Source organism: Sphaerodactylus townsendi, linkage group LG11 (genome assembly GCF_021028975.2).
Source record: "Sphaerodactylus townsendi isolate TG3544 linkage group LG11, MPM_Stown_v2.3, whole genome shotgun sequence".
Lineage (NCBI taxonomy): Eukaryota > Metazoa > Chordata > Lepidosauria > Squamata > Sphaerodactylidae > Sphaerodactylus > Sphaerodactylus townsendi.
The window spans coordinates 1,520,627-1,537,078 of NC_059435.1; the positions used below are offsets into that span (position 1 = coordinate 1,520,627).

A 16,452-nucleotide genomic window follows, 5' to 3' on the forward strand; every position below is an offset into this window, starting at 1 on the left:
CAACTATATGTCATGAATGTGATCAAAAGGTAATATTTTCTCATAATTATATCTATATATTTAAAAAGCTAACCATGACTTTGTTAGTCACAACCCTAATGCCGAAACGCCTGGACCAAATCGGCTGCAATTTTCCGGGACCTCTGTCTGGCCACACCCTGGCCACAACGCAACCACCGCCACATCCGGCCCCTGCTGGAGGAGGGAGGTCTGGCGGCACCAGCTCCGCCGACGTCCCTGGTCGCGGCCTCCCTGCGGAGCGCCTACAGGGCCCTCACCGCGCACTGCTGGCCTGGTCTCAGCAGGAGAACGCCCTCGGCCCACGCAACACGGCAGACCACAGCAGCTGTGCACATCCTGGGGCAGGGCAGAGCTGATGCATTTGGAGGGCTGCCGTGGTCTGAAGGGTGCGCGTTGCGTGGGCCGAGGGCGTTCTCCTGTCGAGACCGGGCCAGCAGTGGGCAGCAAGGGCCCTGCAGCCGCTCTGCAGGGAGGCTGCGACCGGGGACATCAGTGGAGCTGGTGCTGCCAGACCTCCCTCCTCCAGCAGGAGCCAGATGTGGCGGTGGCTGCGTTGCTGGTAAGCCACAGTGAAGCGTGGCCGGGTCCGCTAGTTACTACTAAATTTTTTAAATTAAATATCAGAGTCAGGAAAGAAAGCAACCAGTTGTCAGGATGCTTTGTGGGTGCTGGGGCTGCTTGGATCTTTGGGGTCAGCTGTCCCCAGTAATAGAAACAACACCTTGTAGAGAACAGAGGTTTATTCATACATTCAGAGGACAGCTTGGAAAAAGCCAGAATTGGCTTTTCCGTGAGCAAACATCAGTAATAAGAAGTGAGGAAGCCCCCCCCCCCCCCCCCCGGGCAATGTGAACAGACAGTGAAATATGCAGGCAGTTTGATAAGAGCAAAAGTCCGTGGGAGCTGACCTTGGCCAGCACTTGGTGGTAAGAGCTGTAAGAAATGAAATACAGAACAGCATTCCCATCCCCCCAAAGCCCAAAGTGCCCAGCAGGTGCTACAAGGACATCACAGCTGAAACTACAAAGCACCATGTTGACATTTCTGGCCACGTGGTGATTTGGCACCTGAGAGTTGTTGAGTCCTGGTCTAAGGTAGGTTTTAACAGAAGGAATATGAAATGGGAACAGAATGACAGAGAGAGTTCTGAATTCCTTGATGGACCAAAGTGAAATATTCAGTTGTGACCTTTATGGCCGATGACCCACCAGCACTGGGGCACATGGTGGGACTGGAGGCGCGGTGGGGCAAGAAATCTTGTCCTGATGCACTTCCTCTTTGCAGCATGCTGAGAGAGGAAGCACGTGGAGGAAAGATTTCTTGCCCCGATGTGCTTTCTCTTGCCCCGCACTGTGTTTCTTGTGGGGCAAGAGGCAGGGGTCAGCTTGCAGTGGATAATCAGCCTGCAAGCCCCAATTAAATATGTTCCCTCGTTAGTCAACTACAACAATTACCAACAGCTATTTTCACACGTGGGAGTTGCCTTGTAGTGAATCACACCATTGTTCCATCAAGGCGAGCGGGGTCCACACAGACAGGTAGCCGCTGTCCAGGGTCTTGGGCCTTTCACACCATCTGCTAACTGGTTATCTGAAGATGCCAGGGACTGAACCTGGGACCTTCTTCCACTGAGCCACAGCCCCTCACTGGGCGGCTGAATGGAAACGCCTGACGCCAACAGCAGCAAGATGTATGGGAGGGAAGAATACTGAGTCCCGCCTCTGTCACGGAAGGCTCTTCTTCGAAGAAGGCCAGCTCAGCTGTCCACAGGACTGGAACTTGTCTTTCTTTCAAGCAGCCCATGGACATCTATTTCAGCATCGCAAAGCTACACAGAATTCTGAAGAATCCCACCCCCAGCCAGCAGAAATTCTGACCCAGAAAATAAAGCTCTCAATTTGGCTTTGAAAGACAATGACTATGATACAGAGTTGTACATATTTTCATGTCTGATATCTATCGCCCAGCGCTGTTCATATTAATACTAGACGCTCCTGGCAATCCTTGTGAAAAAAATACTTTTACTGATTTGTGGAGTTAAGCAGCAGTGCAGAAATTTGATGCAGTATAGAAATTCGATGAAAAAAGAAATGTCTGATATAAATTTCATGTGCACTGTATCCCTTCAAATTGCATCCTAGGAAACTGCAGTCAAGAGAAAGACCACAGAGGATTATGTGATTTTGTGCAGCGAAATTTGTTCATACTAAGTGGCGCATCATTTCAAGATGATACAGTCTGATAATGAGAAGGGTGGCTGGCTCTCTAAATCCCTGCATGGCTACAGAGGTAAAAGTCAAATCCAGAGGGGTCTACAGTAGTCCCTGCTGGAACATTTCTGCTTTTCCCAACCCTTTCTGTCTTGTCAGCACAGAAAAGTCTTGTGTGATGCCTTTTCTGCACAACAATGTAAGTGATTCCTGGTCTCTAGTCTTCCTCCAAACTGATGCAGGCCTTCTGGATTGCTATGAGTTCTGGCCAGGGTATCTGCTTCATCTGCCCTGCTGCCACTCCTCTCCTGTCACAGGTGTACTCTGTGTGGGATTCATAGAACTGGGTCAGCAGTTCTTGCACCACATTGGTCAGGTCTTTGACCATAATAAAGTCTGTTCTGTTCTGTTGCAGTTTGGAGAAAACGGGTAGCTTGTCCATCTCCAAACACCAATCCAGCAGTGGCTCTGAAGGCCATGCAACTCTTAGGGTCCCCTTCTGCAAAATGGCAATTTAAAAAAAAAGAAAGAGAGACATTTACTCACAAAGAATCATTGAAATCAAATAGTATTGGAAAGGGCGGCCTCTTCGGTGACTGCCAAAACAGACCTGCCATTGGAAAGAAAGCAGATTGACTCTTAACAGCAACCAAGTGAAATAGACACGTCCATTCCATCAAAATGAGTTTCAGTGTTTACTTACTGCCATCTTTTAATCGGGTATCGAGCGGAAATGAGTGAAGTAACTGGAGGGCCTAGAGAAGACAGAAACATTGTGAGTCCACTAATCACAGCCCTGAACATTCTGCTCTACTGAGCTGATTTTAAAATTCTTCCCTGCAAGAAGCCATCATGAATTCAGAATCCCAGAGTTCAAGAAACAAAAACATGTTTAAGAACACAAGAATCCTGACAGTACTGCACTGACAGAGCAGCAGGTGTAGGAGGTTAAGAGCTCTGGAGGAACCAGGCTTGATTCCCCGCTCTGCCGCCTGAGCTGTGGAGGCTTATCTGGGGAATTCAGATTAGCCTGGGCACTCCCACACACGCCAGCTGGGTGACCTTGGGCTAGTCACAGCTTCTCGGAGGTCTCTCAGCCCCACCCACCTCACAGGGTGTTTGTTGTGGTGGGGGGGGGAGGGCAAGGAGATTGTAAGCCCCTTTGAGTCTCCTGCAGGAGAGAAAGGGGGATATAAATCCAAACTACTCCTCCTCCTCCTTCTTCTACTGACATAATTTCAACAGAAAAAAGGTATCTAATTCCAATGAAGCACAAGGTATCACATTCCTTACTAAAAATGCATTAGCTGTGTTGTTGAGTTCCTTGGAGAGACAGAAGTCTCCTTGGAATGCTTCAGGTACTGAGAAGGGCCATTCAGGTACTGAGAAGAGTCCTTCCAGAAGCACCTGAGTGAGACAGATTGTAGCCTATTCTGGCAAGGCAAACCGTCTGTTCGGGTACCTCACCTGCACTTACTGAACATGTCACCTGCACAACTGTAAATGAACCACGTTCCCCTACCCTTCCGTCAGATGCTTTGGAGAGGCCTATGCTGTATAATCCAGCACATGGATGCAGATGCAGCACTAGGAATACATACCCAGGCACTCGAACAGACACCTTTTGAGGACAGCACCTGAACACACACTACAGATGCTGGAACCAAGCTCAATGAAACCCTCAAAATATGTTCCAGGCACACTTTTCTAGGTTTTGCAGCATCAACGCTGGCAAAATGGCACATCATGTATGTTGGTTGGCACGACTCACCATATTGGGAACTAGAGCCCCATTCCTACAAGATGCCCATCAAACAGAATGCCAACAGGCCAGGCCATGGGCACTCTGTGTAAGGAATTCCATAGAAGCAGAAATAAAAGGCTCTTTGGTGTAAAAGACCGTTTATTCAGACATCTTAGAAAGCTCAAGTACACGCAGTGGCAGGAATAAGATCTCCCCGCCAGAAACACAGGTTATAACTCTGTCCATCCCATCCCTCTCCCGGATTCCTATGGGGAACAGGAGGTCTCATCTCCCTACGCAGAGATAAGGTCTCCACTGAAGAAGCTGGGCCCATCGCCCTGGCTGTGGAGATGTACTTCCAAGGCTGTATGGCTGCCCTTCCTCATCAACACCATTGAATCCCTTTATGGCTCTGCCTTCCTTAAAGAAGACCCTCCCCAGGTTTATGAAAGGCCGTGATTGGAAAGTAGAAATAAGAGGCGGGGCCAATATTTTGGAATAAACCCATTGATTATACCCAGAGGAATATCCCACCTAAGAGACTAAATATTACACAAGCGTTTGCTATGACAGTTTAGAGTCCGAGGATGGCTAATCAATTCAGAATGCTGAAGGCTAATAATAATAGTGCAGTGGGGGGTCTCTCCTGGTCGCATTAGTGCCAGGCATCGGGCTTAACGGAGCCTCCCTTAGAGTAAACTGGAAATGGAGAGAGACAGGATGAATGTTACTAAGAGAGTTAGAGCAAATCCAATCGGCAGTGACATCATTAATCACTTTAGTAATCTGAAAAGGTCCTTACCTAATCTTTTGCCTAGATTTGGAAAATTTAGGGACGTCTCTAGAGATTTTGGTAGACAAACACACCTGCTACCACACGCAGAGGGAAATCCGAGCCGGTAGCTTATCCGGCTTACAGGAAGTTTTGGGAGTCCTTAGCCTGTTGTGGGTTGGCAGTCTCGACCCGATTTCCACCCTCGGCTAGGGATGGAAATCCATTGTTGAAACTCTGGAGGATCCAATGCTTCCAGCCGGTAGTTCTTGCGCAACGTGGAAGCGATGACCAGACACAATTTCAAAGGGAGTTTTGTACTGCTATGAACCGCATTGTTATAGGTACTCGATTCGCGAACGAATGAGCTCGCACCAATTGTCTTGGTGGTAGTTGGTGGTAACAAGCGTAAATACTGCTCTAGGGTTCTGTTCGCTCTCTCCGACTCACCGGCCACTTTGAACGCGTGGTGAAGCGGCAGCCCGGGCGCCCCTAACAACCCTAGAAAAGCTTCCAAACTTTGAAATGAATTGAGGGTCAGCGGTCGGAGACCACCTTTAACGGGGCGGAGTGTAAGGACGGTAACAATATGCTGAATGAACAGACGAAGCCAACTTAGGAGCCGGAGGGATGGGCAGCTATGGAATGAAAATGGGCCGTTTAGAAAATAAGTCCTACCACCACCCACAAGACCGTGTTGCCATGACTTTCTGGCAAATCTGTAATAAAATCCATGGAGATGACTTCCCCAGGAGGCGGGAGGCCACCGAGAGGTTTCAACAGACCATAGGGCTTTCTCTCGAACGGTCTTGGCTTCTGCACAAACAGAGCAACCTTTAATATATCGTCCCAATGTCCCATGATCGCATGGCTAGCTTTCACCAGAATTGACGGGCGTACAAATGCAGAGTTTTTAGAAAGCCAAAATGCCGTCCAGCCGAAGCTGGCATGCATTGGCAGGCCTCAGGAACCTGCTTGCCCGGAGGGAGGCATTGATACCAATCAACTTCACGCCCGCTAAACGCCATATATTCTCCTAAACTGGGGACTGCGAAGCTTCCTCCGCCGAGGCCGCTAACCGGCCTCCTCAAAAGTTCCCGTGAGGAAAGGAGAGACCAGGGCTGGGAATGAAGGCGGAGTAAAGGAGGAGAATTGGATGTCTGAGATCGGTGACAGCCAGCCCAATTGGGAGGGGAGAGAACAGTGCGTGGAATGTGTCCCAAGTCGGCTCTACCTCGAATTGGTAGGGCCGGAGCGCATCCAGCCAGTTTATTGGTTTTTCCGGAAAAAAAATGGACCCGTGAAAGAGAAACGAAAAGAAATCGGTACCCAACGGTTGCTTTTATGGACATCTTGAGGGGGGTGGTCCACCAAACTTCTGAAGTAGGGTGTTTAGCCCTCCTCAGCCGAGTAAGCGCCAGGTGGAGAGGGCTAATTTTAATGGCCGCGGAAGTCTCTTTATCCCCACAGTCCAGTTGAGTTCAGCACCAGAGAATTTCTTTGATAAATAAGCACACGAACCAGCCTATCATCTTTTATTTCTCTGCAACAGGGCTGCTCCAAGCGCTTTGTCCGAGGCATCCACGCGAACCACAAACGGAGATCTGGGTCAGGGTGCTTTAGGATAGGTTCGTGGTAGAAGCAGACTTTAAGAGCTGAAAGGCTGTTTGACACTCTTCAGACCAGGAAAGTAAAATTCCGGGCTTGGCCGGACAGTGGATCTTTTACCCCTTAGTGCTTAAGAGGTCTGTGGAGAGGGAGAGTTAGCTCAGCTTAATTGGGGTATAAAGATCCACGATAGAAATTAGGCAAAACCTAGAAAAGATTGGAGTTCTTACCCCGGTTCAAGCAGGGAACCCGACCATTGGAGGGACTGCATCAATCTTAGCAGGATCCATTTGCAGGCCCTCCGGGCTTAGATTCGGCAACCCAAATAGTCAATAGAGGTTTGGTGAAAACAGCACTTGGAGAAGTTTGGCAAGAGAGGAGTTGTTGAGCAAAGCGTGCCAATACTTCCTACACCAATGCTTCATGCTCTTTCCATGGTTTGTGAATAAATTAAAAGCGCCATCTAAGCATACCACTACTCCCTTGTACCAATAAATCATGGGAGAACTTCGCTGATAATGGGCCATATAAAAGCCTGGGGCCCTAATACTTAACCTAATGGCATTATTAAGTATTCAAACTGTCCAAACTTCTTGTGTTAAATGCAGTCCAGGTGTACCATATAGCCTTCAGCAATTCTGACCCTGTAGTAAGCTTCTCAAGTCCAACTTAGTAAAGATGCTGCCCTCTTGCCCAATCGCCTAAAAGGTCCTTGATCAAAGGCAAAGGGTATTTATTGGACAGGAGAACTGTATTGAGATTCCTGCATCTGTGCAGAGCCAGAAGACCCATCTTCTTTTTTACAAACAAAACAGGAGCAGCATGTGTGTGTTTGGTAGCTCCATACGAGATGAACCCAAGGAAGGAAGTTCTTGTTCCAAAGAGAAGGCACGGTCCTTCTTTCCTCATTGGGACTCATACGTTAGATTCTACCTTAAAGGCAGTTAAGCTCTGGCTGTATTACGATTTTGCAGTCAGTGTCTCTCATGGGGTGGCAACTGATTGCATTCTCCCTTGCTCCTGAAATACCCTGGCTAGATCTTGATGCGTACGGTGGGATGCCCGGTAGAGAATCGAGCAATCGCTGATGAAGCCAGGGGGGGTGTGGTAATCAGGAGAAGTTTTCCAGTTTTCCCCAATTCATGTGTTCCCAGAGGAGGGCTGGCCAGTGAATTCCAAGATCCTTTCTTTTCCCAAAGGAATTTTTTGGTTCATGTAATAACAACCATGGCATGCCCAGAATCCATGGAGGTTTATAGCCACTGGCCAGAATAAAACTAATTTTTCTCCCAATGAGGTCGGGCGAGCGGAGCAGAACCCCGTTGCTGAACTGGCCGGGTCCTCATTCCCCGAGGATCGCCGCCCATTTGGGTGAAGGGCATGGAGCTTAGCCAAAGGGATTTGGTCTAGACCTAGCTCCGGGCCACCTGGGCCGTGATAAACAATTGGAGCAGCCAGAGATCCACAAGGGCTGAGGCTATAATCACGCAGTATGCTTAGCGAGTTGCTGGCCAGAAACGCTTGATTGTAATGAGCGCCGCCTTCACTCACACGCCTGGAGTCGGTAACCCATGTCCATTATGGGGCGCTGAAGAAAGGCAAACTGCTAAATCGCCCCTCCTCCGGTCGCCTCGATGGACTGCTTTAGATGAGCCCGCTGGGGCTGCCCAGATTCTGGCGCGTGGTGGCTTGCAGATGGGAATTGCGCCTTGTGCCGGAGTGGATTGCTTCTGTTTTTTTCGGACAGTTGGCGCTAGGTGACCGGACCTCCGCGATGAAAGACACAATCCCAGCCGGCGGCACGGCGCTCGGAGGTATTCCCGGTAGAAGCGTGCTGGATCTGGCTTGCGGACGCAGTGGCAGGTCGGGTTTCATGCATGCCTCGCACGAAGCCTGGCGATACTCAAAGCCGCAGACGCTACTTGGCAGGATCCCAATGTAATCCAATTCAGTAATAGATGCTGGGGACCCGACCAAAACACTGTTTCACGAAGCTTGCTGTCGACATTGGCATCTGAGAAGCATTCGTGATTTCATCGCGCTCAGGCCACTCTTGAGGGATTTCCAGCAACCCGCCGACTGCAAATTCACGGGCAAATTCCTGCAAACGAAATGTTGCCTTGCTGGAGGCTTTGATAGTGGCGGATAGTTTCATTTTCCGCACCTGGATCTTGAGAAAGCGCAGCCCTCAAGGCTTGAGGAATGCGGCATCAGGCGTCGAAGTCTTCATCTTGCCACAGGTTCAAAAGAGTCACAAACCAGTTTTGCTGCTGCTCTATCCAGGACTGAGCCGATGTCCTGATATTTTTCGCTGGCCAGACCGGTATAAATCATCACTTAGTCCTCCATGTGGGCATCGAGTTACCTGTAAGATGAAGTAGGGAAGTTTGAGAAAGCGGTCCCATCCAAACGGGCAGGTGTCGGAGGTTCAGTAACCCCTTTCACGTTCTTTGGCGACGTACAGGGGCGCGCGCCAGAGTTGAGCTGAGCTGAGGCAGCGTGGGATTCTAGCGCCAGGGGGGCCGGAATCGGTGAGAGGAAGTATCAGCCGGTGCCGCTGGTGTTCCGTGGGAGTCGGTCTCTGGAAGGTGGCTTGACTTGCCGCGTAGCGCCTCGGCGCCGCCTGTACCCGTGGACAGCTGCAACTCCAACTTGGGCTGTCTCTGGTCTGCTGCTTCCTCAGTTCCCCTCTCAGGAGCAGCCAGCCTTCTCTCTCCTTGCGCAGTCAATGCATCCTGAAATGCGCATGCAAAGCTGCTTTCTCTCTGGAACCCTGGGCTCTTAATTTAGCCAGTTCGCCCCGCTGGAACAGCTGCAGTAAGTTCACTTTGAGCAAGCGCAAAGGCTCTGAACACTCTCACGCTGGACGCTGTAAGTTCAGCTTGGAGTGTTCCAGGACTTTATCATGGACTGATAGATTCTGGGCGATATTGCCCGCTGGAGCCGCGATCCTTGGCACGGTCCAATTCGAGAGTTGGACTTCGCTGCCTGCTGCCCCGGCCCTCTGCAGGTTTTCATCATTTGCTGCAGCTGTTCCCGCTTCCTCTTCCCATAGCTGGCTCACGGGCTCCATGCTTCTTGGGCATCTCGCGAAGTCGGCCCACTTTCCTCATCCCAGCTCTCTTCTTCGGATGGGAGAGGGAACAGATCCGCTGGGAGGGCGGAAGGCTTTCTCCTCTCAGACTCCTGCGCCGCCTGGACGCTGAGGCATCGTGTACCACCGGGTGGCTCCCACGGGGCATCTCAGGTGCAGCCGCTTTGGTCCGGGATCAGGGGGGGTCCGATCGGGAAGATCGCACGGATACCCCTCCCAGTCCCCTGGTATAGTCGTCCAGTGTCACCGGTGGTGTTCTTCGGACGGGCCCCAGTGCTGTGCCACGGTGGTTCTTTTTTTTGGGAGCATCCACCAAAATACGAAATCCAGGAATGCGCTCAATATGGACTCCTGCTGCCGCATGAAAAGGTGGCAGGTCAGGCCCGCCTCCTCCGGGTGACAGGTTGCATCTGAGGGTTTGTAATCCCATAACGTAAAACGTAGATACTCCATCCACAGGCCGGCCGATCCATAGAACTTGCCCCAAATCGACTCAGCGGGGTCCCCATGGTGCGCTCTTTCACGTCCCTACGTTCCAGCCGTAAGTAAAGGAAGACTTGCGTGCTGATATCGTAGGACGGGAAAGAGTCACCAAGCGAAGACCCAGCTTCTCCCGCCCTCGGTTCCTCCAGATCCATGAAGGGGTTGCAGGTCGGAGCCCTGCTTTGGGGCTACCGCACCTTCCCCACGAAACATCCGCAACCTCATCCCATGCCCGGGAGGCACCAAGGAGGTCCACTGCACTAGGAATATAGATGATTTTGGTAGGGATTCCTGCCACAATGTAAGGAATTCCATAGAAGCTAAGAAAATAAAAGGCTCCTTGGTGTAAAAGACCGTTTATTCAGACATCTTAGAAAGCTCAAGTACACGCAGTGGCAGGAATAAGATCTCCCGCCAGAAACACAGGTTATAACTCTGTCCATCCCATCCCCCCTCCCGGATTCCCATGGGAACGGAGGTCTCATCTCCCTCGCAGAGATAAGGTCTCCGCCGAAGAAGCTGGCCCATCGCCTGGGCTGTGGAATGTACTCAAGGCCAGGCGGCTGCCCTTCTCATCAACACCATTGAATCCTTTACACTCTGAGCGTGGCCTTTACATTCTCAGATAGATGCAAAAGAGGGCCATCGGCCTTTATTTCATTTAACATGCATGTCACTTTTCACAAGGGTAACCATAAAAAGAAAATTAACATAGGATAATACAAAACAGACATCAACAGTCAAACAACTGGGCAACGAACTCTGCCCAGAAAGTTAAATTGAACCATCAAAGGGCAACTCAGACAGCAAAAAAATCTGGATTTTCTTTTCCTCTAACCTTTCTCCATTCTTGTAGTAAGAACGACAGCTGCCTCCCACCTGCAGCTCCAGGTTCCCCAGCCTCTTCCCACAGTGAAGGATTCACAAGAGGTTCAGTGGTGGGTAAGATGGACACCACCTCCCCTTCCCCAAGTACCCACACAAACTCTTCAGCCACGGCATTAGCCGGCATTCAACCATTGATATACTAATGCAAGCCAAGGTGAAAGGGTCAGCACTGCTTCACCTAAATGTTTAAGAAGTTGTAGATTCTTAACTAAACTAGAAACAGAAATACAGTTCTCTTTTTGCTGAGAGAACTAGGAAGAGCCACGTTTGTGTGAAGTTACTAAATAAAGAACCCAGTTCTCAAATGAACTCTAAGTCTGGTTGATCTCACATCCTCACCTTGTGATTAAAATACTTCTCGAATTTTAATCTTGCTAATTCAACACACTGCTGCCAGTTTCTTGGTCTTCTGCTGAGGCATTTGATCACTTGAAAAGAACCTTCCAAGCTCTCCCCAGACTTTATTCTCTACAATGAAAAAAAGAAGTTAAAATGGTAAATTACTTTTGATTCATGCATCACAATTTTCTAGCAATTCTATAGATGGTGGGAGAAGCAAGGTTTGGCCACTAGCACCAATTTCAAAAGATGCAACTTTTCTAATGACTATGTGTGTTGTATTCAGGCAAAGGCTTCTGCGCCCATCTTATCCATGAAAAGGAAAAAAGAATGGCACACCCTAGATGTGCTTTGGGCATTAATGCTTTATTTGACTAGAACTGAAGTTTTCAGGAAGACAGATGCACTGCTTGTTCTTTATGGGAGACAAAATAAAGGGGGAAAAAGGCCTCGAGATTGTCCGTAGCTCGGTGGGAGACTCTCTGCATAAAGCTGGCATACGAGGCACAAGGTCTGCACACTCCTGGAAGCATCCCTGTCCATTCCACTAGAGTGGCGGCGGCGGCGGCAGCAGCGGCAGCAGCAGCAGCAGCATCTGCAGCCTTTGCCACCAGAGCTCCGGGTGAAGAGATATGCTGGGCCACCACTTGGTCATCCTTTTCAACGTTCATGCGGCAACACAGGCTTGATGGAAAGGTGTCAGCAGAAGAAGCTTTTGAGCGGAGAGTCCTTCAGCAGGTGGTCTTTCCAGATTCTTGAGGTAGCAATATATATTTGGATGGAATCATGGCTAACTGGGGTTTCCCACCCTAGGTCATAACTCTAGGCATATAACTGTGTGTGAATGACACAGTCCCTCTGAAAGAGAAAGACAGGTTGGAACTTACAATGAAGGTGTCTTTTCCTCAATGGGGCAAAGTCATTCACATTTTTCCCACCCCGAGGTGGGAAAAGGGGAAGGACTGCCCCTGTAGTTCTGGAAGGAGCCTGTTTTCTACAGCCCTGCTCAGACAGTAGGAGTCGTGACCAAACTGTGTATGAATGATGCAGTCCCACTGAAGGACAACATGATTTCCCAAACAGAGCAAGAGGAAAACCAGAAAACCTCTACAGAAAAGTCCCAGTGACATCTGTGGACCCCTACCCACACAGGCCCCCAGTTCATTTTAGAGACTTTTGGGCGTATTCATGTTATTCAGCAACCCAAGTGCTAATCAAAAATATCAAGCTGAAGGAATACACTGTGAACAAAATGTTTGGGAGAAGGCCCCAGGTCTCGCAAACACACAAAAGGCACCAAGTACACAGTTACAGCTACCCAGCAGTATCTGAGAGAACAGGACATTGAGCACCATACAACTGCTGTCTATTCTGCCCAGCAAAACGGAGTTGCAGAAAGGAAGAATAGAGCTCTTCTTGATGTAGTAAGGAGGATGCTGAATGCCCCCCCCCCCCCCCCCCACTACTTCTGGGGAGAAACAGCGAAGGCCGCCACATACATACATGCAGAACAGGCCTCCTGCAAAGGTCACAAGTGCCACGCCATATGAACTCTGATATGGGTAAAAGCCAAGTGTAGAGCACCTGAGAGCACTGGGCTGCAAGGCTTATGCTTACATCCCAAAGGCCACAACTACATGACAGAGCTTCAGAAGGTGGGCTACTCTGCTAAATGCAAAGGCTACAGAATTGAGGGTCTACACACACAGGGCTATCGGCTTCGATGAAAGGGAGACACCACCACATCCAGAGGGATGAAGCCAGTGACGGTATCCTGATGTGAACTGCTTGAAGGAAAAGGAATCAGATTTAGATATGATCGGGTGGACTAAGCAAAATCTAGCATGCCATCTGTGATACCTGACCCTGAGAAGCAAGTGGAAGAAGCAGAGGTGAGGCACTCAACTCAACCAGAGGTGTATCTACAAAGCGACTGTCCTACCTTGCAAGGTTACTAGAAGTGCACAAGCCAAAAACATGGGAGAAACTAGCCAAGATACCTGCAGACAAAGCTGAAAAGTGAAAATAATTGGCACAAAGGAAGCTGAAGGCTCTACTCAAAATCAAGACCTAGACACTCACAGAACCATCTCCTGACAAAAACGTTGTGGGGTATGCAAATGGGTTTTCAGGATAAAGCAAGATGCAGAGGCAGAAATCCAGTGCTTTAAAGACTAGTAGCAAAAGAAGACTCTCAGAAATTTGGAGAAGATTTCAAAGAAACATTTCCCCTTGTAGTCAAGCACACAACCATGAGTATTGCTGCCAACAAGAGAATGCAAGTCAAGAACCTAGATGTGAATAACAGAATCAGAAAAGACCACAAGAACGGTTCAGTCCAACCCCCTGCCATGCACAATCACACAATCAAAGAACTCCCAACAGATGACTATCCAGCCTCTGCTTAAAAACTTCCAAAGAAGGACACTCCATGATCCTCTGAGGCAGCATCTTCTACAGTCAAACAGCCCTTACCATCAGAAAATTCTTCCTAATGTCTAGGTAGAATCTCTTTTCTCATAGTTTGAATCCATTACTCTGTAACCTAGGCCCATTACGCATGGAATGTTTACCTCAGGACTCTTCTCTGTGCAGTGGGCTTGCAGAGGGCTCTCTTCACGTTTCTGTTTTCACGCAAGAAGGCTCCCTCTCCTTTCCCACGAGTTTTCCTGCAGAGAGCTCTCCAGGCCTGGTTCTCTTAACTCCCCCCATCAAGTGATTCTTAAAGGCACAGACCTCATTATACCTGATAGTGAAGACTGCTGGTTTGGCCCTTTAAGCTTCACTTATGTTGATATTACTGTTCCAAAAGTAATCCCCCCCCCACCCCCCGGCAATGAAAGAGGCAAAGCAATGGACCACAGGCTGCAAAAGAAGAGGAATGTCCTAGAAATGATATTCTCTCCCACTTTCCTCCCCTCCCACAACACTTGGTGCTGCTGGTGCTGCCGGAGGAGAGGCTTGTTAATTCCAAGCTCTCTTTATACTGATATCTCAACATATCAAGCGTATTGGAGGTCGGTGTTCTGTGAGTGAGCTTCTTTTCTGTTACTTGAAGTAGTAGCCACATGGAAGAGGGGTGAAGGGGAAGGCAAGGCTGGCTGTAAGTGGGGGCATGATCTGTGCTCACTGGCAGCACAGCAAATTTAAAAAGTGGTCTCGCTTGCCGCAGAGAGAATGGAAAGTGAAAGTGGGGCTTGAGGAAACAGGTCCACACAAGAAACCTTGCTGTGATGAACTTTCACACATTGTGCATAATCAGCCCTAGTCTCTGGAGCAGCAGCAAACAAACTTGCTCCAGCCCTTGAAGAGATTTACAACCAGCTCTGCTGACACGGCAAGCGAGATGACTTTTCATTTGAGCTGGAATTCTCACAGCAATTCAAATTCATCCCTTTGTGCCCACTGAAAGAACTGGAAAGACAGGATGATACGATGCTGATCATTACTGTCAATTGTATGCCAGATTTATTAAAAACACCCACATGGCAGCTTCATACAAAATATGGATCAGTTACCTGCAACACCTCTTCTGCAGATTGATAGGTTTGCCAAAACTTGTTAAACAGTGAAGGCTTGTGTGAAAAAGCACTCTCAAACTAAAACAAAAAGAAAAGGGATGAGAAAGGCCACTGCTTCCTTCACCCGCCCCCTACCTGCACCAGAGATGCATTTTACAAGACAACCCCCATCGCGATGAACAGGAGCGAGGCGTGAGAGCAACTGACCTTGTCTCTTGCCCACTGTATAGTGTGTTCAGTGGCAGCTGGGAAAGACTTCAAAGTACAAAATGGGATTTCTTCTTCCGGTGGATCTCGCTACATGGAGGAAAGAGAAAAAAGAAGCAGCTAATCATATCTCTTGTCTTTGTAAAGGGCTTCCTACTTTTCATCTTATCTCTTTCAACAGACTGATTTTCTTCTGTTCCATTTTTCAACAGCTACTTAGTACAGCATATTTGCAGAGGGCTATTTTTATTTACAGAAATATATTTATTTTCATAAGGTTATTTCCAATGAGATATGATTTAAGACAATATTTATAAGAACATACAAATCATCTTGTTACAATGTTTATGCAACTACTAATATGGCAAAAGTTCGTTGTCATAATAACCTCAGCTGGAATGTCTTTTTCCCAGTGACGTGGTTTTTTAAAAACTACAATCTTCTACTGAGCACAGGAAAAGACATCAGCTCCAATTTTGGCTTCCAAACAAAAACCCTAACTATGAAATGAAGCACTAAACATCTTCTGTTCCAAGACAAGGCCACCTACCAGATCTCATCCTCTGTCATTTACTTCTGGATGGATCAAACCAGCAGCATTCATCTAACAGAGAGCTGAATCAGATGACTGTGAGTGTTTACACACATAATCATTGTGGCTGGGATGCAAAAACTCTGCAGCCAGTTCTGTGAGCCTAGAGGACTCCCGCCTTGCCTTTCTGGAACAGAAGTGCTGCTCACGCTCTGCCAAGGGTCAAGGCCCTCTGGAAACTGGAAAGCAGTTTGTGATATGAGGGGAGGGGAATCCTTCATTCAAAGGTAAACAACGAAAAAAGTAGGGGGGTGGGGGGAGAGATCCCATTGGGATGACCAACTCACTGGTTACCCTTAAAGTTGGTCTTTGAAGCCCAGTCAAGGTAGCTACAAAATGGCCAAGGAACAGAATTGGTTTGACAGACACTGAAGTTCTGTAGTTCAGATGGTGATCAAGGAAGAGTTTGGGATTACTGTTCCCAGTTCTTTTGTTCTCACAACTCAAGCACTTACATGACTGTTGTAGGATTCTGTCAGCTGAGGCACAATAATTTCGGTATGCCCTTTAGTTCCCATGGTTCCTGAATCTAAGAGCGGACAGAGGTTTGCTACACAGCGACTACATAAAGAGAGAAAGAAAAATGTTATGAGCACCAACGGAAGGAGATGCAGTAGATATTGGGCAGGCTCCAAGACAGGTTAGGAGACAGACAAGCCATCATATTGCCTTCTGTTGAACATAACAACTTTAAAACAAAGGAACCCTAAAATTAAACCAAAGTGGCCTCACATATCCAGAGTTAGGGAACAAAAGCCCTTCGGGGGAGGGCGGTATATAAGTTCAACCAATAAATAAAATAAATTTAAAAAGTAAATGTCTAATGTCTAATACATACCCGTTCCATTATAGAAGTGAATTCAGCACCCCCACCCCCACCCCTGTTTTGCAACCTATTAGATTCATGGGCTGTGAGTTGATGTAATAGTTAGAGCTTCAGACTGGGATATGGGATGACCAAGTTTGAGTCCCT

General features: G+C 48.4%; 1 protein-coding gene across 4 annotated transcripts in view; it reads right to left on the reverse strand.

Moving 5' to 3' along the window:
* Nucleotides 1-16,452, reverse strand: part of UBA6 (ubiquitin like modifier activating enzyme 6) — a 118,575-nt gene that overhangs the window by 22,858 nt on the left and 79,265 nt on the right. For all 4 annotated transcript variants that reach the window (XM_048511712.1, XM_048511713.1, XM_048511715.1 and 1 more), the window contains 6 exons: nucleotides 15,935-16,040; nucleotides 14,888-14,977; nucleotides 14,678-14,758; nucleotides 11,160-11,288; nucleotides 2,935-2,986; nucleotides 2,778-2,841 (listed from right to left, as the gene is read on the reverse strand). In XM_048511712.1, the coding sequence (XP_048367669.1) occupies nucleotides 2,778-2,841; nucleotides 2,935-2,986; nucleotides 11,160-11,288; nucleotides 14,678-14,758; nucleotides 14,888-14,977; nucleotides 15,935-16,040 (522 nt within the window). The remainder of the gene's footprint in view (nucleotides 1-2,777; nucleotides 2,842-2,934; nucleotides 2,987-11,159; nucleotides 11,289-14,677; nucleotides 14,759-14,887; nucleotides 14,978-15,934; nucleotides 16,041-16,452) is intronic.